The following is a 22,202-nucleotide window of genomic DNA, read 5'->3' as shown; positions in this document are numbered from 1 at the left end:
TCAATTTTCAGAATGGAGAGGGTTAAAGAGTGGTCTCCCCCAGGGGTTGGTACTGGGACCAGTCCTATTCAACATACTCATAAATGATCTGGAAAAAGGGATAAACAGTGAAGTGGCAAAATTTGCAGACGATACAAAATTACTCAAGCTAGTTACGTTCAAAGCAGGCTACAAAGAGTTACAAAGGGATCTCACAAGACTGGGTGACTGGGCAACAAAATGGCAGATGAAATTCAGTGTTGAAAATGCAATGTAATGCACATTGGAAAACATAATTCCAATTTGTAGGGTATAAATTAGTTTTTACCACTCAACAGAGGGATCTTGGAGTTCTCTGAAAACATCCGCTCAGTGTGCAGCAGCAGTCAAAAAAGCTAATAGAATGTTAGGAACCATTAGGAAAGGGACAGATAGGAAGACAGAAAATGTCATAATGCCTCTGTATAAATCCATGGTATACTCACGTCTTGAGTACTGCGAGCAGATCTAGTTGCCCTATCTCAAAAAAGATGTATTGGAATTGGAAAAGATCCAGAGAAGGGCAACAAAAACTGAGGGGTGTGGAACAGCTTCCGTATGAGGAGAGATTAAAAAGACTGGGACTTTTCAGCTTGGAAAAGAGACAACGAAGAGGGGCTATGCGAGAGGTCTATAAAATCTTGACTGGTGTGGAGAAAGTAAATAAGGAAGTGTTATTTACCCCTCATAACACAAGAACTAGGGGGCACCCAATGAAGTTAACAGGTAGCAGGTTAAAAACAAACAGAAGGAAGCACTTCTTCACACAAGGCCCAGTCAGCCTGTGGAACTCATCGCCAGGGGATGTTGTGAAGGCCAAAAGTATAACTGGGTTCAAAAAAGGATTGGATAAATTCACGGAGGAAAGGTCCATCAATGTCTATTAGCCAGGATGGGCAGGGATGGAATAACATACTCTGAGTGTCCCTAGCCTCTGTTGGCCAGAAGCTGGGAGTGGATGACGAGATGGATCACTCGATTGCCTGTTCTGTTCATTCCCTCTGAATGGAGCACCTGGCATTGGCCACTGTTGGAAAACAGGACACTGGGCTAGATGAACCATTGGTCTGGCTGTTCTTATGTTCTTATTGACCTTTGGTGCGGAATTCCCTCCCAGTGCAGCTGTTTCCCTTGTAAATGTGCTGGCTTGGTCAATAGCTCCCCCCGGCTGTCAAGAGTGGATGGCTACAGTGCTGCTGCAACACAACTGTATGCCGTCAGTCAATGCCTGGTGATAGGAAGTTGCTGGATGGCCCAGTGTCCACTACTGAATCTAAGATTGGCTTTCCAGGTTTAGCAGACACCGGTGCATTGCTCTCGTGAGCCCACTAGTCTCTGTCTGACTTGACTTGTGTGTGGTGTCCATTTCCAGTTCATCAGCCTGCACGAGAACGGCCAGCCAAACGCAGATGGTGTAAGTCGTCGAGCCATAGCGGAGCTGTGGCTACAGCACAGTCTGCAGTTCCACTGCCTCTCCGCACAGCTGAAACCGCTGCTTGAGAACAGACAGTACATCAGGAAATTCTACACAGGTAAACAGCACCGTGGAGACAATCTCCTTCCCCCCATGAGAATATCGAGGCATGCCCTTCTCTCCAGCCATGGACACAGGCTTCGGTAGCACATAGAATGCTGGGATGGGGGAGGGTAGGAAATTCTGTAGCCCAGAGGATGCCAGGATGTGAGGGATTCCATAATGTGTAATTTGGGGGTGGATTAAGATTCCTTATAGCACTGCTCGGGATCTGTCCAGTGGTCCTTGCAGTCTAGGAGCCTGTTTCTGGCAATGTCCAATGCCAGGTCCCGCCTCTAAGCAGGTGGGGGCAGCAGGGATACAAGGTCTGGTTTTGTTCCTGAGCCGCCCTGTGTCTGTCTAGGTTGAAATTAGAGCTGGCTGGGAAGTATTTGATGGAAAGCTTTTTTGTTGGAAAATACCGATGCATCAGAACCAAAACTCTTCACGGGAAAGGGTCAGTTTCGGTGAGTTGCCCATTTCAAGCATTGGTCAGAATTGTCAGGATCCCATTTTGACATTTTCTACACAAAAAATTTCATTTTTTGACTCAAAACGACTTTTTTAGAATTTTAACTTATTTGCCGGGGGGGGGGGGTGTTTTAAAATAAAGGTAGAAAATGGAACGGTGTGACCTGATCCACATTTTTTTCAGATTTTTGGTTTGCAAAAATTGGAGACTTTTTGACTCTTCATCCCAATTTGAGAGGGGAAAATGGTTTTAAATGATAAATTCTGGCAGGACAGGAAAACTGTTTCCCACCAGCTCTAATTCAAAGAAAGGAACCAAAAGGCTTTGGCATAACAATAGCCTCAAACAGGAAGATCCCAGTTCAGGATTGGCCACTGGATCTGGAGTGCGGCCTTTTCCAGAGACTCTGACCCTGAGCCCTGGATACCAGCTTAGTCACTGACACCTTTCCAATGGATATCAGTGGGCTTTATGTCTGCCACGGGCCCTTTTTCAATGGACTTCAGCTGGCTTACGGCACTTTCCAGGTACTCTCTGAGAACCTGACTGGCCCAGCAGTGCCCAGCCCTGCCTACTTCTTGTTCAGCCATGTGAGAGAACCCCTTGCCTGTTGATAATAGATACTAGGACAGCCGTGGCCATGAGGTGGGCCCATGATCTTCCTGATCCCAAATGATTATGCCCAGATGATTGTCATCTTATCCTAGCTAGCATGGCAGTAGAGAGACTGTTCTGCAATTGTTCTGTCTTGCCGCAATGGAGCTGGCCAAGGCTCTGGCTCAGGGAGGGACTGGGAGGTTGTCTCCAGTGTCATGTATTAAATAATTGCATAGTCCCCTTTGCATCACACCACAAATCCCTGTCTGCCAAGGGCAGCAGCGGGGTGCCATGAATCTCACCAGCGTGACCAACCTTCAGCTGCCACTTCCTTCCAGACGCTGCCTTCCTGCTCAGTGACGCCCACGTCACAGCCATGTTACAGTGCCTGGAGGCTGTGGAACAGAACAACCCCAGACTTCTGGCTCAGATTGACACGTCCATGGTGAGAAGAGCCCCTGCTTTGTGTCCGTCTCTCCTTGGTGAACGGTGACTCCCTTGCACAGTCTCTCACGCAGAGCACACGCAGCCCCTTGGAGGAGGCTTTTACTCCTTGGCTGGGGTTCTTCGCAGAAGGAGCTAGAAGAGAGATGGGAAACAGCTGATTAGGAGCTGGCTTCTCTGCCAATGATGCCTGTGTGATGTTAAAAATGGGCTGCAGTGGGCATGGGGCTGTCTTTGTTTAATGGAGTTGGACATTCAGGGCACACACTGGGCCATGTCCTGTTTTGATTGGCTTCCAAGAGCCACATTTTAGTGCGGGGGGGTAGGAACCAGTCATTCCTCTGAAAAGAGCCTTGAAGTTCTAGGTGTGTGGGTTTCCTAGGGATTACGGGTGGAATGTGATGTGTGTTATATGTTCAAATCCGGGCATAGTAACAGGAACCAGGACTGCCACTGGGAGGACACCGATGGACTGATGTATCCAGCCTGTTGGGGAGAAGAAGCGTTCTGGAGCCAGGAGAGCTGGGTTTTATTTGTGCCTCTGCTGCCACTGACTTCCTTTATGGCCTTGTGCTGGTCACTTCACCCCTTGGCTAGTTTCCCCATCTGTACAACAGGGTGAACAGGTCATCTCCCCCCCCGTCGTGTTCTCTGCAAAGAGCTTTGAGGTCTCCAGATGAGAAGTCCTGGTGACTGTTTATTAAACTGTGGCTGTGTTCTCTCCGCTGGATGGCACAGCAGGATTGATGGCTGTGTGTGCGTCAGGTCCCTCCGCTGGCCCTGGATCATCACACTGAGAGCCTGGTAGTTTCCACATGGGAGCCTGCTGCTTAATTGAGAACAATGGGCTGGTTCCCTTTTTTACTATGGCTTTTTCACCCTGTCGTAGAGAGCTGGCAGCATCCCACCTGACACCAGAGCTGCAACTGTCCTCCCCGTTTAGTAACAGGCACTCATGCTGGGCACTCCTCGTTGATTCCTCTTTGACTCAACAGTTGCTGCTTTCAGGGCTCTGAGTCCACTTCCCTTTGTCACTTAACACTGTAGCTCTGGTTTATTAACAGTGCTGCATCTGTTCAGTTTCTCAGAAGGAGTGAGGCCCCATTGCCTGTGACGAAGAGTCAAAGCCTGACAGCCCTTCCTGGTTCTGTGTGTATCCCTCCTATGGACTATACACAACACAGGTACTTCGGATCCTTCTCCAGTCTGCACCAACAAGCCTCCACCAGCATGTCAGGTAATAGGAGTGGGGGTTCTGTGTTCCTGCTGCACGTGGGAAGCTCAGAATGTGACCCACTCTCTTTTATACAGGGTCTGTTTGCAGAGTGCATAGTTCAGGATCGATCTTTTCTCAAAAGTCAGGCCCTACAGTCCTGTAATAACATGTGCATGTCACTCAGGCTTCCTGAGCAATCCTACTGTAAGCTACTGTAGTGTTTATTGGTTATGGGATTGACTAATATTGATAACCCCTTTTAAACTCTAGTGTTAGACAAAAGTCGGAGCTCCATGGCTCCTCCAGCATTTGAAACATTAGGGCTAACACCACCAGGTGGGGTAGCATCATTGTTGGAGATCTGAGAAGCATGGAGGGAACAAGGATCTCATTTAATCAGATCAGATAGAACAACCCAATTAACATAACTGTGCATAGATTGCAATGGTTAGCGAAAACCACGTCCAGCCCCTATATTCCCGATAACACTCATGTCTCCTTCTGGAAGCCTGAAGAATGGTGGAGTGGCCGGCTCCTGTGGAGGGTCAGGAAACTGACCTCCAGCCATCTGCCAGGTTATATTGATAAGAAGTTATGCATATGCCCACCAAAACTCATTAATATGCATGAGGGTTAAACCCCTTTTGTCCATCTTTGGGACTGTCACCCTGATAATATTGGGGGACTTGTCACGTGATAGGCACTTGGATAGTTCCTCTTTCAACTTAGTAACATTTATGTCCCCTTATCACCATAGTAACGTGCAGTTATCTTAAGGAAATCTCTAACAGTTCACTTTGGCTACCAAGGGTCATCTTGTGGTGTCTACTGATCTCTTCTAGTCAGGATCATCCAAACTCAGCAGTTATTATTCAAAATCTCAGCATACAAACATAGACACAAGCTCAGCACATTTATTATAACATGGCTAATTTATTATTTATAACATGGCTAATTTATCCTAAAGCCTAATTTGGCTAAGCTAAATATCTGACAGGCCTAAGTCCATAGGTTTCTTGCATTTCAACTTTAAATCTTAAGCTTTTTTTTTTTTTTACCTGTTACCTAGCAGGAATTAGTCTCTTATATTCTAGTGTTTTAATAGATTAGTTTATTAATGATAAGTTACGCTCCTGTGGCCACGCAGAGCCCTGCCCGTCCAAGCAATTGACAATAACACACCAGGGTGTGCATATGCATGCCAGGACTTCCCAAAAGTACCGCACAATAAAAGTAGGTTTTGTGCTTGGCCCTCCTGCACCAACCAACAACAGTAAACCAGCGTTCCTGTGTGTCCAAGCCTTCCTGAGCAACCCTGCAATAACACCCCAGTGCAGTGGATGGAAATTAAGCCTCAGTGAGGACATGGGCCTTGGTTTTCAGCTTCCAACACATGCCTGGAAGACCAATGGGAGTGGTGGGGAGGAAGGGATTTTTAATAAAACCAGCGATTCCTTGACCGGGCCTTCCTGCGCTGGGTTTGTTAGTGTGTTGAGCCATGTGCTCGTTGCCCTCATCTGGGCTGTTGTGCACTTGTGTGTGACCTCTCCCTCCTGCCTCTGTCCAGACAGGAGACCAGCAAGCTCCTCCGTGTGCAGCAGCACGAGCCAGCCTCTGGAAAATGCCCTGTACAACGTATCCCTCTTGCTGCCTGAGGACAGATCCCCTCTGGGCCAACCTGGCCTCCCCCGGCTCAGTGTTACCTCCCCCAGAGACTCCTTCTCTTCAGTCAGCCAGATGAGCACCAGCACCGTGACCAGCCAGAGCGAGGACCCCTGGGCGGGTAGCCAGGATGATGCCCAGAGCGACGCCAACGATGGGCCGGAGTATCTGGCTATTGGGAACCTGGGGCGACAGGGCCGGGCCTGTAGCAGTCAGAGCAGCACCAGCAGTAGCACTACCAACAGCAACAAGAGCAGCAGTTCCAACCTGTTCTCATCCAGCAGCTCCCAGAAGCCGGAGTCCATCTCCTCCTTGGAGGACCAGGGTGCGAGCAGCGGCAGCAGGGGGATGAGCCTCTTGCGCAGGTCCAGCTTTTCAGAGGGGCAGACATCAACCCCCCAAGGGATCCTCAAGAGAAGCCATGCACGCTCGCACTCCGATACCAACGTGGCCTCTGGGAAAACTCCTGGTAATGGTGGGGCAGCGTTTAGGGAGGGATTTGGTGGGTGGGACGTTGATCTTGGGGTGAGAGTTCAGTGGGCATCACCATCAGTGTTGTGCACCGTTAGGGGGTGATGTGAGCACTGGGCGAGGAAGAAGGGAACGAGCTAATTAAAGGCCTTGCAATGTTCTCTTCCAGTGGAGCCTGGGGACCTGAAGTTAGCTGCTGGACTGGCTTGGGCGATGCCTGGAATAGGCAAGGAGGGATTGTATGTGTAGCTAGCTGGGGAAGTCCGGCCTCTGCCCTTTGGCTTATCCATTGCACAGAGAGCTCTCCACACTCCCAGAGACGGAGAGGGAAGCCTCCTACCTCCCCCAGCAGAGCTCTGGGACTCAGCCCTGAACGTCCAGCACCCCCTGCCTTGGTGTCTAGCCTCACTTCCCTTGGTCAGCTGGCAGAAGGTGTTGGCTTACCCATCTCTCTCTGCCTCGCTAAGGCTATGGTGCTAGCCTAGCCGCTCCCAGGGGGACTCCCTGAACCTTCTCTCCAGGGTCTCATCCGGACTACAAATAGGGCCTGGCTGGGGACCGGGTCCCAGAATGCAGGGACAGCCCTGTGTTGTAATGGTAGAACCCTCGTTTGGTTCGATTGGGAGAATAGACTGGGTGCATGCGTTCCCTGAACAGCTCCCCATTGTGTGGGTGAGTGCTGGGCCTTTTGGGGCCTCTGTGGGTGGGTACTGGGGGGCCAGGCTGGTTCCCAAGGGGATGCCCCTTCAGGGCTGAGGTGCTGCCTTCAGGTAGAAAATGGGGCTCCTGTCTTGGTGAGTAACCAGTCTCTCTCTCTCTCTGTTTTCTCTTCCTTCCGTAATGCTCTCCTCTTCCTCCTCCTCCTCGCTGTCTGCCCAGGAGGCCTCAGGGATATCACCATTATAATAGAAGATCCAGTGGCAGGTTTGGGAGCCAGTAGACACCCCCACATCAGTGATCATTGCATTGAGTTCAGGATTTCCATTATCACATTGGTGTCAACTTAGAAAAGCCTCTCCTTCCCCAAGTCGCTGATGGCTCCTTCCCCTCTCCTTCTCCGAGTTGCTCTGAGGGAGCCCCAGGTTTATGCATGAGACCTAAATGAGGATCCCTGCTTGGTTTGGGGCCAACAACATGCTAGACCAGGAATTGCCCCTGGCTTCCCTGCATGGCACTGTGTGGCGTTTTCCGATAAGCCCCTGGATTGGCTCCCATCCTCTCCCCTTCGCTTTGGAAACCAGGCTAGATCATACCCCTTGTGCGGGGCTAAGAGATAGGGAGGGATGGCCCATACTGCTGAATAGCGCCCAGTGGAAGGATATCGGATTAGCCGAGCTGGGAGCAGCATTTCCCGGGGATGTGGTGCTCTCAGTACCAAGCACTCGGCTCACAGCTGTGGTGTAGTGCTCAGATCAGACGCTTGGGTTCTATTCTGGGCTTGGATTTGCTGCATGAACCAGGAAAAGTTGTTTTACGACCTGACTTACACAGAGTTGCAGGTGCTCAGTATCTCGGCAAACCAGGCCACTCACCTGTATGCTTCGGGTCGCCTTCCCCTCCATAAAATGGGGATAATTCCTTCTGGGACATAGGAAGGCTTGAACCGTTAATGTTTTCAAAGCCCTATGAGTTCCTTGGCTAGAAATACTGAGGATAGTATCCGAGCAGTCTGCAAAGGTGTCCCGGGTGGGGCGTACTGGCAGATGCACCAGGCCGGGCCAGCTGTTCCTACGGAATCTCTGCAAGATTCTGTTCCCTCCCAACCTCACTTGCTGCACCACTTGCTCTCCATTGAGCTGGCAGGTTAAGGTGCCTGGCTGCTGTGGGCTCTCAGAAGACCTGCCTCAGCTTGCTGTTTAGTGGTCCCGCTTGTAGCGGGGTGGACACCGGCTTGGGCCCAGAGGGGTTTAAGACAGCCCTGGGAGAGGGCTGGGGCAGGGGAAGAGCTGGGCTGATTGGCAGAGCAGCCGCAGCTGGGGGCCACGCCCCAAACAGACCCGGCAGGCCTTATAAAAGCCAGGGAAGCCAGGAGCAGAAGAGCACTCTCTCTCTAGCTCTGAGAGGGAGGGACCTGTCTGCAGAGACCTGAATAGAGGACCTAGTTTGGAGCAGGGCTAGGGAAAGGCCAAGGGAGCCGGGGAGCTCTGGCCTAGGAAAGCCCCAGGCTGCAGGCCTGGGAAGGTCTATTAGGTACGGGGTTTGCAGGGGGCAGCCACGGGTAGGCAGAGGCAGCAGGTCCAAACCCAACCTTGCCTGTGATGAGTGGCTCATACTGCAGTCTGCCCCAGGGCGCGGGGGCTAGCTGGTGACTGGCAGGAGCCTATGACTGAGGCGAGGTAGGGATAGTGGGTGGGGGGTTCCCCTGGGAGGGGAGGACCCAGAACTGTGGGGTACTGCCAGGGGGCAGCACTCAGTGAAAAGGGCACCGGGGTCCTGGGAGGGACACGGGAGCCAGCAGCAAGGCGAGACACTGGCCTGAAGAGGGCGCTCCGGAGGCTGGTGAGCTAATTCCCAGAGATGGACCAGCAGGAGGCGCCGCCGGTGAGTCGGCGTCCAGTTACGCTGCTGCTGCTCCGAGAACTGGCAGCCCTCCTAGGGTTTGGAGATCGGTTCTATGCACTGGGCCAGGCAGTGGCCCTGAGGCTGTTTCTGTGCCCGTTTTTGGAGGTTCTTTGCTCTGTGGCAGATGAGTTCTTGGAACCTTGTGCTTGAGCAGGGGTGGTCTGCTGAGTTCTCGGGATCTGCAATGAGATGTGGAGCTTCTGCCCCTAGAGCACTGGTTCAAACCCCGTCCAGGTCAGGTGTGATCACCTGAAAGCTGTTTTGTGGCCTCAGGGAAATGATTTGGTCTCAGCCCAGTTCCTGGTAGCTACCTCCCAGCTGGCGCCGATCAGTCTCTGGAGACTGAGCTCCCTCACACCAGGGGTTAAAGCGTGCTTACCGGGGAGCATGGGGGGGAGCTTGTCCAGCAGCTGCTTGTGCGGCAGTGCGAGCTGCTCTGCTGGTTGAGTTGACACCAGCGGTCCCTTCCCTGTTCCCAGTGCCTGGAGCTATTGCATGTTCCACATCACACATGTCATTCCCATTGCTCTCCCCTGTTCCCTTGTGTGTGTTCAGTCATCATTTTCATGCCAGCGACAGCCAAGGGCTTCCGTTCTGAGATCAATCAGTCCTCAAGTCATTTGGTCTCTGCAGCAGCCCATCCGATCCCAGGGGCTGGCTCGTGGTGCTGCAGCCTCCTGCAGGTGTTCACCTCTGATTAGGCCGGCTAGAGGCAATCCCTCAAAGAGCTCTGCCCCTGTGAGAACGTGAATTGCGTCACATGTGTGTTTGGAGGGTGGGGCGCCGGGTGCACCACGTATAGGTCACCTTCACATCCCTTCCGTGCTCTGCCGAGTGCAGTGGTCGGAGTCCTTAAGCCCTGGCTGCTGCAAAGTCAGGGACTCCAATGTGCATGGAAGACTCCATTCTCCCCAGCTATAATCAGAGGCTAGAGGGAGTTGGAGATCACCTCCTTCTGCTGATTCCCTCCCCCCACCGCCCACGTCGTCCTAGGCATCCTCCAGGACTGCTGAGTCCCCAGGATCCCATTGCTCTTACCCTGGTCACTCGCCCTGTGGCCCAGGAGGACCATCTGGGGGTTCCTCTCTGTCAGAGGGAGTGCTGCTGAAGGCTAGGAGGCGCAGTGTGCTCCAAACAGGCTCAGTTAATTTCCCAGCCCTGCCACCACAGGAGCAAGAGAGTAGGGCGTCCTTTGTAGTTCTGCCCCTGACCCCTGCTGCATTAGCTCGCGGAACAAATGAACTCTGCACTTCCCAGGCTCTTGCACACTGTCCCATTGTCCCTCTCTGGTGGCCCTGTTGCGCGCTGGAGAAGCTGCCGATCCAGGGAGGAGCAGCTCTTGGAGATGAATCCTGGCAAGCTGGTGATTGCTGCCTGTGGTCTGTCAATTTGCATTTTAGCTGCCTGAAGTCCCTCGCCCCGGGACTGCCCCCTCCTGGAACTGACCTGGATACAGCATAGCTCTCTGCCCCCTTTCTCCCTGGAGACCAGCTGACTTAACTCTTTTCTCCCCACTTTGATTCCTTTTCTACTTTATATTTTTTTTTATGGTATGTTCTTGTGATGTCCCGTTTGCTCCCTTCCACTGTGTCCCGGGGTCTGGGGTTAATCATCCGGATGGACCCTTCTGCTATTGACGAGCATCTTTGCTCTTGTCTCTCTTAAAGAATCCCAGGGTGACGCCACAAGGGTGATGGGTCATGTCTCTGGCTCCACGCAGAGCAGCGAAGTGAGCACGCCCAGCTCCCTCTACATGGAGTACGGTGAGTTGAGCAGGGGGTGAGCAGAAAGGGTTAACCACCAGTACGGCTGGGTTCGGGTGCTCAGTCCTTGTACGTTTGTGGGACAGCTTTTGACGGTGAACACGTGGGGATTTGCTCATGAGCGTGGTGTCTTGTGCGTGAGGCAAGTGCTCTGTTATCTCTGTGTCTCTCTAAATCTAAGAGCGGCTGGTAGGGGCTGGGGAGGAGAGTTGAGTGGCCCAAGGTAAGCAGCTGTGATCTCTCACTAGGAGGGATTAGGATGAGACTTTGGGATCAGCTGTCCCTCCGCAATCTGCCTACTGTGGGGATCTTGCCCCTTCCTCTGAATACTCTGAGGGTGGTCACTCTCGGGGGCTGGATGCTCGACTGGCTCCAGCCACGCGTCATCTAGTCTGGCAGTGTCTGTGTTAAGGCCAGAATGGTGCCCCATGTCCCTGGGCTCCCTGGGACCGTGTAATGGAATCGTGCCTGCTCTGATCTCTGACTCTTTAGCATTGTGGGTTTGTAAAATGCCCCTGCTTCATTTGCTTCTCTTTTGCTTCCCTAGATGCTGGCCAGTACCTGAGTTCGGGGGAAGGGATGTTCCGAAGACCCTCGGAAGGACAGTCCCTAATCAGTTACCTGTCTGAGCAGGACTTCGGCAGCTGTGCAGACCTGGAGAAGGTGGGAGATAGCAGGGGAGTGATGCAGGGGGATATGTGTTCCTTGGTTGCTGGGTCAGTGACTCCGGTTCCACGGGCTAGCAGCCCTACCGAAAAGCCAGTGTTAGTACCATAGCATTTCCAGCCTTAGAGCTGCGCAGAGAACTCGCCGGTCTACTTTCACACTTCAGTTTGCTCTTTGGTGTTGATAGCTCGGGGCTACCGTGCAGCGTGAGCTATCGCAGCTTGCTGGGGCTCCCTCTGCTGCTGTCTTCCCTGAAGTCAGTCCGCTGTTTGCTCCAGCCTTAGGCAGTCGGGAAGCGGTGGGGTTCAGGTATAAGGATCACAGAGCGTTTTACCCTCCGAGTGCAGGTAAGGAACAGTGATGCTCCTCTCCATAAGCCCCATAATGTTCCCTGGCCGATGTGATCCTCTGCTGTTTAACTGTGCAGAGCCACAATCTGCAACTAGTGTTGAGTTGGGAAAAACCAAAGTCAGCTGCTCTCTTTGCGTGCTGGGTGACCCGCAGATGGTGGAACGTTGGAGAGTGGGGCTGTCACAGTGGCAGGGCTAGCTGCACCTCTGTCCCCTTTCTCATCCCTGAGTGCACCCAGCTTTGGTCATGGGCCTCTAGCCCTCACCTGTCCCAGGGAGGAATCCCCCTCTTAGACTGGGACTCGCTCACAGGGCCCTGCATACACCAACTGCCCTGAAGGCCCAGCTGAGTTTCACACTCTTGCCTTTCTTTGTGCTGGGCACCTGTGACCACGAGAGTGACCCTAGCCTCCTTAAGACCAAGTGTTTTCCCTTAGTTGGAATACAACATGAAAGACAGAGAAAAGGATTTAAAAATACCCGACACACATCTGTCACCCCTAACGTCCTACCATCCTGTAATGGCGACCCAGGCAGGCCTAGCTTCTTCAGACACCCCTCCAGCGTCATGTGTCTGAGTGTGTCTCGGTCTGGATTTTCCCTTTGCCCCCGAGAGAGTCCTTTGAAAGCCAGCCAGGACTCTTTGTTCTCCAGTAGGCTTCTCTCTGCATTGGTGGGCTTGGGCCCCCAGTCAAACCGCTCCCATGAGCTATGGGGGTCGAGCCAGAGTTGTCAGAGCGAATAGTTCTGGCATCATCCCTCAAGAACTCTGAAGTGGGGTCTGATAGGTGACCATCTTGAGCTGTCTCCTTCCTGTCTGGATCCAGCCGGTCTCCTAGCACAGTGGTTCTCAAGAGTATTGGATCGCGCCCCCGCCTTCTTTGTGTGTGTAATAGTTTACCCTCCCCGCCCGGCACACAAGTACATATACCAATTAAAAAAAAAAAAAATCAACATGCAGTTCTCACTAAATATTACGAACAGCGAGGCATTGATTGAAACCGCGCCAATGATTCACTGTGAGAGGAGCAAAAGCAAAACTGTGATTGTGGTCGATGGTCACAATTAAATGCACGCACCGCGTCGTAACATACAGCCAGCCGCGATTTGTATAATGCTGTGCAAGCGTAACCGAAATCCGTCCAAATGCATCGCGCCATCCAGAGTCAAATGCATGGCACCATCGGAGGACCTGATCTGTCTGGAGGAATCCACTTTGCTAGTTATTTGTTGCTCTGGGTAAAATGTGTAGAGTAAGGTGTTTTGGTTTGGTTTTTTTTGGTCCCCTAAAGCTTCTCACGCGCCCCCAAAATGCATTCCGTGCCCCCAGAGCGGGGCCTGCCCCCCAGTTTGAGAACCTCTGTCCTAGTAAGAAGCACTCAGAAAACACCAGGTGAAGGTAGAGTATTGCAACAGGGCACTCCATGTGCACAGGGCTATGGACTCAAGAAGGCTTCTGGCCTGACTGGAGGGGCTGGATTCCTTGGGTTCATTAGGAAGTGAAGTCAGAGGTGCCAACTTTCCAATGTGCTTGCGGGGTGCTCAACCCCTGGCTCTGCCCCAGGCCCCGCCCCCAATACACACCTTCCCCCAATGCCCCGCCCTACCTCTTCCTGCCCTCTCCCTCCTCCAAGTGCACCGTGCCCTTGCTCCTCCCCCCTCGCGACTCCTGCATGCCACGAAACAGCTGATCGCGGTGGGCAGGAGGTGCTGGGAGGGAGGGGGAGGCGCTAATTGATGGGGCCCACCAGAGGCGCTGGGGGGCTGTTAGGGGGTCTCCCGGTGGGTGCTCAGCACCCACTATTTTTTCCCCCCATGGGTGGTCCAGCCCTGGAGCATCCATGGAGTTGGCGCCTATTAGAGAAGTCTTCCTCTACTGTGGGAAATCCCAGATAGCCTTCTCTACAGGTAGGTTCTCTACTGTGGGGTGTAGGGGATGTAATGCTGCATTGCGGAGAACCTCAACTTCCCAGCTCTCTTGCAATGGTTTGGCCTCTGCCTCCCAGGAAAACGCTCACTTCAGCATCTCTGAATCGCTGATCGCTGCCATCGAGCTGATGAAATGCAACGTGATGAACCGGCGGCTGGAGGAAGAAGAAGAGGAGAGTGACAAGGAGATCCAGGAGCTCAAGCAGAAGATACGCATCCGGCGCCAGCAGATCCGCACCAAACACGTGCTCCCTGCCTACCGGGAGGTGGGCTCAGACAGTGAGTGCTGCTTTTGGGGCCAGGCTGGGGAGAGCAGGGGCTCGTTTCCTGTCAGTCCCTGCGATGGTGTATCAGGCACCAGGGGGCTGTGGGAATTCACATTACACTAGCTCTGAATAGATGGTGACTCTAGTGTGGAGGGCCTGCTGTCACTGGGTCTGTCTGGGTATTTATCGTGTACACACCATGGTGGTGTCAAAGTGTAGGACATAGCTTAATTCTGGGTCCACGCTGGCACCCCCGTCACCCAGCACTACCCGCCCTGGCCAACTCCTGTGTCAGTCCTCAGTGTCACACTTAAATTACCTCTGCTGACTTTGGGGCTCTCTCAGACCTTCTGCCTTTTGCCCCTCCAGGCTTCGTGGCTACAGACAGCGAGTCCCAGTTCAGCTCCCGTGACTCCATGTGGCTGTCTGACTCAGGCTCAGCGGAGGACGTGGAGGAGTACGAGATAAGAGGTAAGATGGGGCAGCTGTACCAGATGGAGATTTGGGGCCAATCTCCTCCTTGGGGTAACTGTGCTGAAGTCAGTGGGGAGGAGCACGTCCCTTTGCATTTAGAGATTGCCATTCTCGAGTAACGCTGAACTGTGAGTTGAGCTGGGACCCCAGATTCCACCCCTGGACTGCAGTAAACTGATTCCCTTTGGGTAGGTGGGCTTGTGCGCACATAAAGGCTGAAGGATTTGCTCTGGGAGCTCTATTAGAGTCTTAACAAGCCCCTCGTTTGCTGTGTCGCTGGCTTCCTACGAGAGATCCCTTTCACATGTAAAATCCTCCGGGCTGGGAACGGTCGGGCTGAGGTTGGGGAGCTAAAGGATTTGAATGCCCACCTGCGCTGTCCTGCTCTTCCCACTCGAACCAGCCACGGACTGGACGAGTCAGTCTGGGGACTGTCTGCTACCGTTCTTAAACTCCGTCTTTCTGTAGCAGGGGCAATGGGCTGTGTACAGACCCTGACCTCCAAGGTACTTTGCCCACACACAGGCTGGATCCCATAGCCCAGAGTGCTCCCTGCAGGACACAGGCGCCGACTTCCCCTCTAGCTGGGGGGGTGTTCGACCCCGCCCTCCCCCCAACCCTACTCACTGCCCCCACTCCACCCCTTCCCCCAAGTCGCTGCTGCTGCTCTGCCCTGTCCCGCCTTTTCCCTGCCTCCGAGTGCGCCCCGTCCCCACTCCTCCCCCTCCCTCCCGGAGATTCCTACACACCGCAAAACAGCTGTTGGCAGCGGGGAGGAGTTGTTTAGCGGGGCCGTCAGCAGGTGAGAGGCGCTGGGAGGCGGGGGGAGCTTGGCTGCCGATGAGTGCTGCTGAGCAGCACCTGCTAATTTTTCTCTCCGTGCCCTGGAGCACCCACAGTCAGTGCTTATTCTGCAGGAGACCTGGCCTTGAACCCTGTCCCTCACCTCCCTCCTGCACTGGTCAGGATAGACACTCCTTGTTGCTCAGCAGTGCCCCTTCTGGCTGACTTTAAAGGTGCATTAACCAAGCACTCTCCAGTCTTCAACTGGGACAATGGTGGATGGACTGGGAGGTTCAAAGGCCCCTGTGATGGACACCCTCCATCTTCCTGCTCCTCTCTCCACGGATGTGGATAGCATAACCCCGGTTTGGCCCCCTGTAGCTCAGAGGTTTGACTTGATATTGCAGTCCAAGGAGGGTGTTTGAATGCTGTCCCTGGATGTCTCCCAAAGGGTGCCAGCAGGCTCTGCTCTCTTGTCTCTGTGTTGATACCCTTTTTCTATGGCCGGGCCGAGCACTGAAGCGAAATGTTTTGTCATCACCATATTATGCAGATGGTAACGATGGATCTAACCTGATTCAAATGTCCAAGAACGGCCTGTGAGTGTCAATGGCTTCCTTGTTTTCAGGTAGTACCCCAGAGTGCACTGCGCCGCGTGCGTGTGTGTGTGTGCGCGCTTGTCCGTGTGCCTCGCCTGGGCCTGTCACGGGCCCACCGGCAGAACAGAGGCTCAAAAGCTGCGGCTAAAACTGAGTTCACGCTGCATCAAGCAGGCAGGCTGCAGCCCGGACACCAAACCACCAGCCCCCAGCTCAATCCACCAGCTACTATGCTTTTGCTATTTCCCGTCCCAGGGCTCTGTACATGTAGCTGGCTCCTTGTCAGCTGCTCTCTAGAATTTCTCTGCGCGCTCTCCATGCAGGGGCCTTTGGGAACAATCAATAATGTCATCTGAGCGGGAAAGGGAGAGGAGCTGGCGATGCATGCAGTGGATGGCAGACAGGTGGGAAAAATGTAGCAAAGGTCTCAATTGCTTGGCTGCTTGCCCAGGCTCTGTGTTGCCACATTGTGATGTACCTAGAACATCAACAGAGGTGTGTCTGGCCTGGCAAGTGCAACAGCAGAGCAGTGGTTCAGTTTAAAAGTGCTGCAGCCATTAAAGGTAAAGCACTGGCCACATAACTACTATAACCTGAGAGAGGAGACTAGAACGCTCTACTGCATAGAGACTAGTTGTCCTTTAAAATGTAGCTTCCCTACAGCTCCCAGCCCACTGCGATTCCAAGACAATAGCTCTGTTGATCAGAGGTGTTAAAAGCCTTCTCTAGGGACGCAGGCGCTAAGGCGCCAGACTCTTCATGCGCTGGGAGAGGCAGAGAAAGCTGGGGCCTTGCTTTTAAAGTGACGGTACTGTCCCGAGAGCTTTTCTCCGCCAGTGCAGCACGAGTGAAAGGCTGACACCCTCTGTAGCCTTGAACTGTGGTATGCAACCTATCATTTAAATCCGCTTCTGTACCAGATGATTGGAGAATAGCTAATGTGACGCCAGTTTTTTAAAAAGGCTCCAGAGGTGATCCTGGCAATTACAGGCCGGTAAGCCTGACTTCAGTACCAGGAAAACTGGTTGAAACTATAGTAAAAAACTTAATTGTCAGACACAGATGAACATGATTTGTTGGGGAAGAGTCAACATGGCTTTTGTAAAGGGAAATCATGCCTCACCAATCTACTAGAATACTTTGGGGGTGTCAAAAAGCACGTGGACAAGGGGGATCCAGTGTATATAGCGTACTTAGATCTTCAGAAAGTCTTTGACAAGGTCCCTCACCAAAGGCTCTTAAGCAAAGTAAGCAGTCCTGGGATAAGAGGGAAGGTTCTCTCGTGGATTGGTAACTGGTTAAAAGATAGGAAACAAAGGGTAGGAATAAATGGTCTGTTTTCAGAATGGAGAGAGGTAAATAGTGGTGTCCCCCAGGGGTCTGTACTGGGTCCAGTACTATTCAACGTATTCATAAATGATTTGGAAAAAGGGGTAAACAGTGAGGTGGCAAAATTTGCAGATGATACAAAACTACCCAAGAAAGTTAAGTCCCAGGCAGACTGCGAAGAGCTACAAAAGGATCTCACAAAACTGGGTGACTGGGCAACAAAATGGCAGATGAAATTCAGTGTGGATAAATGCAAAGTAATGCACATTGGAAAACATAATCCCAACTACACGTATAAAATGACAGGGTCTAAATTAGCTGTTACCACTCGAGAGAGATCTTGGAGTCATTGTGGATAGTTCTCTGAAAACATCCACTCAATGTGCAGCGGTAGTCAAAAAAAAGTGAACAGAATGCTGAGAATCATTAAGAAAGGGATAGAATCATTAAGAAAGGGATATTGTCTCTCTATAAATCCATAGTATGCCCACATCTTGAACACTGCATGCAGATGTGGTTGCCCCATCTCAAAAAAGAGGCATTTTGGGTGGCAGTGTCCAAAGCATGTCATATTTAAATAGGAAACACCTAGGTTGGAAGATACCATATTTGGAGTGGGGAGAGAGGGCAGGGGGGTCCTAGTTCTGGCACCTCAACCTGCTGGGGAGGTGGGGTTCAGATTGAATCCTCCCGCGAGATGCCTGCTGAACGCTGCTCACCCTGACTGCATGTGCTCACCCTACAATGCTCAGACAATGCTGAACGTGTGCGCCCCCTCTTTGCTTGGGTCTGTTTTAGCCTGGGATCTCTGAGCCATTCCATGAGGACCGAGAGAGGCTGGTTTCTTCTCCCATTCGGGCGGCAGTTTTGCTGTGTGGGGAGGCCACTTCTTCTCTCTCTGTAGCTACAAACCTTCGGTTGTACCAGGTTGTAGATAACATGGGTTTCCTAGTCCTGAGTGCACCTGCTGCTTGCAGCGGGTATCAGACTGGTAACTGCCTGGTGCTAAAGGTCTGACTCCCACTTATGGCTAATCCTCTATCCCAGACTCCCTGTTGACTCAAGTCCAGAAAGATACGTGAAGGAGACACTTAAGATTTAGCCCAGCGTTTAACACATCTTGAGATGCACTCCTATTTCTTAGGTTGTGAGTATTTGTGATCAGGGCCTTTGTTGTCGTACCCTCTGGCTATACAAACAACTGTCCTGATCCTTTGGAAAGCCTCACACCCTTTCCCTTCCCAAGGACTGTCCCATGGAGAATCCCACCTTCCCTGCTGAAAAGATTCCAGTGCTGGTCACTCTGGGTTTCCCTACCAGGGTGTGCTGCCCCTCTGCTGTGCCTCGCTGCTCCCTCCTTCAGAGCTGGGACTGAAACTGACGAGTCCTGCAGCAATCAGCAAGCAGCTCCCGTATTTCAGTATCCAGCCTACTGGGGGAAGAGGAGTTGAGAGCCGAACCAACAACTACACACCCATTAACCAGACCCAGCTGCCTCTCTAGGTCTCCTCTTACCCTCCTTGATGGGGTCCCTATGGATTTTGCGGGTTGGCCTCTTTCCTGCCTTGGTCTGATATTTTCTCCCCTTTTCTGTAAATTCTTTGGTGTTAAAACTCAAGTTTCCACCCATAGGGCAGTCCAAGCCTCCCTAGCCAGGTCATGCCTCATGCGGCTCGTGGGCTTGGCAGGACAATACAGACAGGAGATGCAGGAGTCAACATTGTTTTTAAGGCTGACTTGGGTTTCCAGGGATAACGGGACCAAATCCGGTCTGGGAGTAAGCAGGATTATTCTCATGACCGGTGGGAATCGTACCCGTTTACCTTAGGGCTGAATTGGATCTTTAGTGTCAAGATGTTTCACCAGCCCCCTTCTTGGGGCTGGAGGGCAAACCCCAGAGGAATTCATCTGCCTTCACTTCCCAGTTCAGTGTAACCCCGCAAAGCTGTGAAAGCGAGGAGACTGAATTGCTGAGTGGCTGTGTCGGGAGAGACACAGCGTCTAGTGACCACGTTCCACCATGTTTAAACACTGTTGTATGGTGGCAGCCAGACCAGCTCCTAGAATTCTTTGAGCACGTGAACTGAACCTTGAATAAAAGAGAACCGTGGGCATCATTATTATGGGCTCTCAGCTCGTCTTCGACAAAGTCCCCCACTAGAGAAGGTCCGGGGATGAGCAGCAAAATGCCGCCATAGATCAGGACTGGCATATGGACAGATAGCAAAAAGTAGGGATAAGTGGTCAACTGTTATCCTGGCCAAGGGTTAGCTGTGGTGTAGCCCAGCCCAGCTACGGGTCCGTGGTCAGTATTTATTAGAAATCTGGAAGAGGGCAGTGTGAGCAGTGTGGTAGCAATATGCACAGATGCTACACCTGGATTTAAGTTCCTCCCCTGTAGGGAGGAAAGTGATCCTTCTTTGTGGCCCGTTTGATCCTGGGTGCCTCAGCAGAGGGTGGCCAGCAAGGCTGCTGACCACTGCCACGTGGTTCTTTTGACATTGACCTGTGTCCACTGGGAGATGAACTCAGGCCTCCAACTCACGCCACGTGGGCTGCTGACAAGCCATCGGTGTTACAATCCGGACTGGATTTGAACCAGAACAATAGCAGTGAATGGCCTGTGTCTCATCACCAGTCCCTTGCAGTGTTAATGCTGTTCATAAAACCTAATAAGCTACTAAATTTCATAACTAACCCCAGTGTCCTGCCCTACTAGCCCCAAGTTTGTATGCGTGTGGATTTCTCTAAGCTCCGTAATCGCTGGTAGCTAGTGTGTGCCCTGTACAGGCCGTAACATTTCCACTCTAACCCCACTGTAGTTTCATCTCACAGCCACAGGTTCTTCTCTCTCCCCGGTAGATTGACCAGGTGACTTTCTAGCTGCTGCTTATTGTCCCTGGTAGAAATAGGTGCTGTAGCTCACATGCTTTTACAACCGTGTGATGGTTTTTAATGCAAAACTGCTTAGCCTTTGTTTAAAATAGGAGTAATTCTCTGCTCCGCCCTCTCTCTTCTTGATGCAGATGCGGACATCAGGCGGGATGCAGCGTCTAGCAGGAAGTCTTTCCTCTCCTCGGAATCCATGTACGTCCCGTCCATTCTCCCCCACCCCACCCCACCCCGCCAGAGTGTGATTTCTTTGATCCTCGCCTGGGCTCAGTATGCTCAGCTTTGGGGACAGTCCTGCGGGGAAGCTGGGCAAATGGAAACTTAAGTTGAATGCTGAGGGGTTTGGGAATCCCTGCATGAGGGACCGATCCTGCATGGGTTGGGCATGGATTAGATTCTACACGAATAGGCCTCTTCTGCCACTGACTCCTCTAATAAGCTAACGGTTAGTGGAAGGAGAAGGGGCTGGGAACAGGAACCACAGCGAATTAGGAAAGACAGCCCAAGGTGATGGGGACACATACATTCCCCACCAGGCTCCCAGTCAGACCTGAGGTTCACCCCAATCTGCCACCACGCCATTCCTGTCGTCTTACTTGAAGTCCTGTGTTGCAGTCACCATCCTTACAACTAGGAGCTGGACAGGACTCCCCATCAATGCTACTCCTAAACTGGCCAGAGGAGGCACTGTTGAGTGGCTGAAGGCATTCCTCCTCCCTTGGAGACTCAGCAATCTGCTGCCTCATTACTATTCCCAGCTGAGGTGGAGGATGGGTCATCACAGTCCCTTGGAAATCTCATTGGTCTGTTAATCTCTGGCAGCTTTCCAGAAGGCTGGTGGCAGGGCCCCCTCTGCCTGTCAGATGTCAAGTAAAACTAGGCCCTGCTGGCAAAGATCACGTCACTTTATACTGTGTGTTCTCCCGTGTCTTGTCCGGATTCCAACTTCATTCGTTCCATTCCACCTCCCAACTCCCCTGCAGTTTCTTTGATGCCCCATCCCAAATTGCGGGGCCCTGTGTGCGTCCCACCCCAGAGGTAGCAGTGTGGGAGAAGTGATTCCTGTATGTAATTTGAGACAATATCTTCTAAGAGGAGTCGTCATTGTTAGTGCAGACTCTCACAAGTGGGGCTGGGAGGGTCACCAGTCAGAAGACCCAGGCTTTGATCTCCTTTGCACCCTGGCTGGGGGTGGGGGGTTATGCCCCGTCTGTTGTGGTGCTGATTGTCCTCTCTTGCTGTGCAGATCCCACTCCTTCCTCCATTCGAACTCAGCGGAGGCCGTGGCCATGGGCCTGCTGAAGCAGTTTGAAGGGATGCAGCTCCCAGCCGCTTCTGAACTGGACTGGCTAGTCCCAGAGCAGGATGCCCCTCAGAAGGTAGGCGTGTGGGGAGGGGCCTCGCTGGGGGCAGTTGCACTGATGCATAGAGGGCGCTGTTTGGGTGTGCGAGGACGGAAGCTGGATGTGAAATCAAGGGGATTCGTTTAAGTCTAGAGGGCAGAGAACCCACTGCCTCCACCAGCGAGGGAATCCTTTGCATGAAGCTCATATCTGGTGCTTTCTGCCAGTCCTGAATGCAGGGCTGCAGCCGGTCTCCACCTCGCCATGGCTGTAGAAGAGGAGGGAAGGCACTGATCACGTCCCTCACGTACTCCCAGAGCTGCGTCCCTTCCACACAGTTGGCTGCAGCGCTGCCAGGCGGGTGACTTGCACTCTGCTGGCTCCTGTTGTCCTTGTATATGAACAGGGAGAGCAGGAGGACAGGGATGGTGGGGAAGATCTAGGGACCAGCCAAGGATCAGCACCCGGAAGCAGCACAGAGTCAAGAGCAGTGGCCCTCGGCCTTCACCAGCAGCCCAGGGGTGTCGCCCACGCAGCGCCTTGACGGGTTGTTTGCTGTTGGTTTGCAGGGCCCGAGACGGTCTCTCAAAAAGCTCTTTAAGCGCTGCCAGTGGTATAAGAAAAGGCAGCTCTCCAAAAAGCTCCGGCGGGTACGTTGGGAGTGGAGAGCGTGCGTGTGCGTGGGGCACAAGTCACTGAGTGTACTAACCGCTCGGACGAACCCCCCCCCCCCCCACGTGGCATGGAGCAGTGGGCAGCATGGCTGTGGCTGCCCCACGCTGGGGCGGGGCGTGGGAAACTCAGCTGATCATGGAGTTTGTTGTTGTCGCTGTTTGAACCCTCCGCTGGGACC

At 52.7% G+C, this 22,202-nt stretch overlaps 1 protein-coding gene across 2 annotated transcripts in view; it reads left to right on the top strand.

The window, feature by feature from the left end:
• RUBCN (rubicon autophagy regulator) overlaps nt 1–22,202 on the top strand; it is a 60,976-nt gene that overhangs the window by 22,130 nt on the left and 16,644 nt on the right. Inside the window, exons 4-14 of one of the 2 annotated variants that reach the window (XM_074963382.1) lie at nt 1,391–1,550; nt 2,939–3,045; nt 4,125–4,281; nt 5,828–6,391; nt 7,273–7,317; nt 10,623–10,718; nt 11,266–11,381; nt 13,741–13,942; nt 14,299–14,400; nt 20,141–20,201; nt 21,253–21,385. In XM_074963382.1, the coding sequence (XP_074819483.1) occupies nt 1,391–1,550; nt 2,939–3,045; nt 4,125–4,281; nt 5,828–6,391; nt 7,273–7,317; nt 10,623–10,718; nt 11,266–11,381; nt 13,741–13,942; nt 14,299–14,400; nt 20,141–20,201; nt 21,253–21,385 (1,743 nt within the window). The remainder of the gene's footprint in view (nt 1–1,390; nt 1,551–2,938; nt 3,046–4,124; nt 4,282–5,827; nt 6,392–7,272; nt 7,318–10,622; nt 10,719–11,265; nt 11,382–13,740; nt 13,943–14,298; nt 14,401–20,140; nt 20,202–21,252; nt 21,386–22,202) is intronic. The other variant, XM_074963383.1, reaches the window with a different exon arrangement.

The sequence above is a fragment of the Natator depressus genome, chromosome 9 (assembly GCF_965152275.1).
Source record: "Natator depressus isolate rNatDep1 chromosome 9, rNatDep2.hap1, whole genome shotgun sequence".
In the NCBI taxonomy this organism is placed as follows: Eukaryota; Metazoa; Chordata; order Testudines; family Cheloniidae; genus Natator; species Natator depressus.
This window is presented reverse-complemented; position numbering and strand designations above follow the sequence as displayed.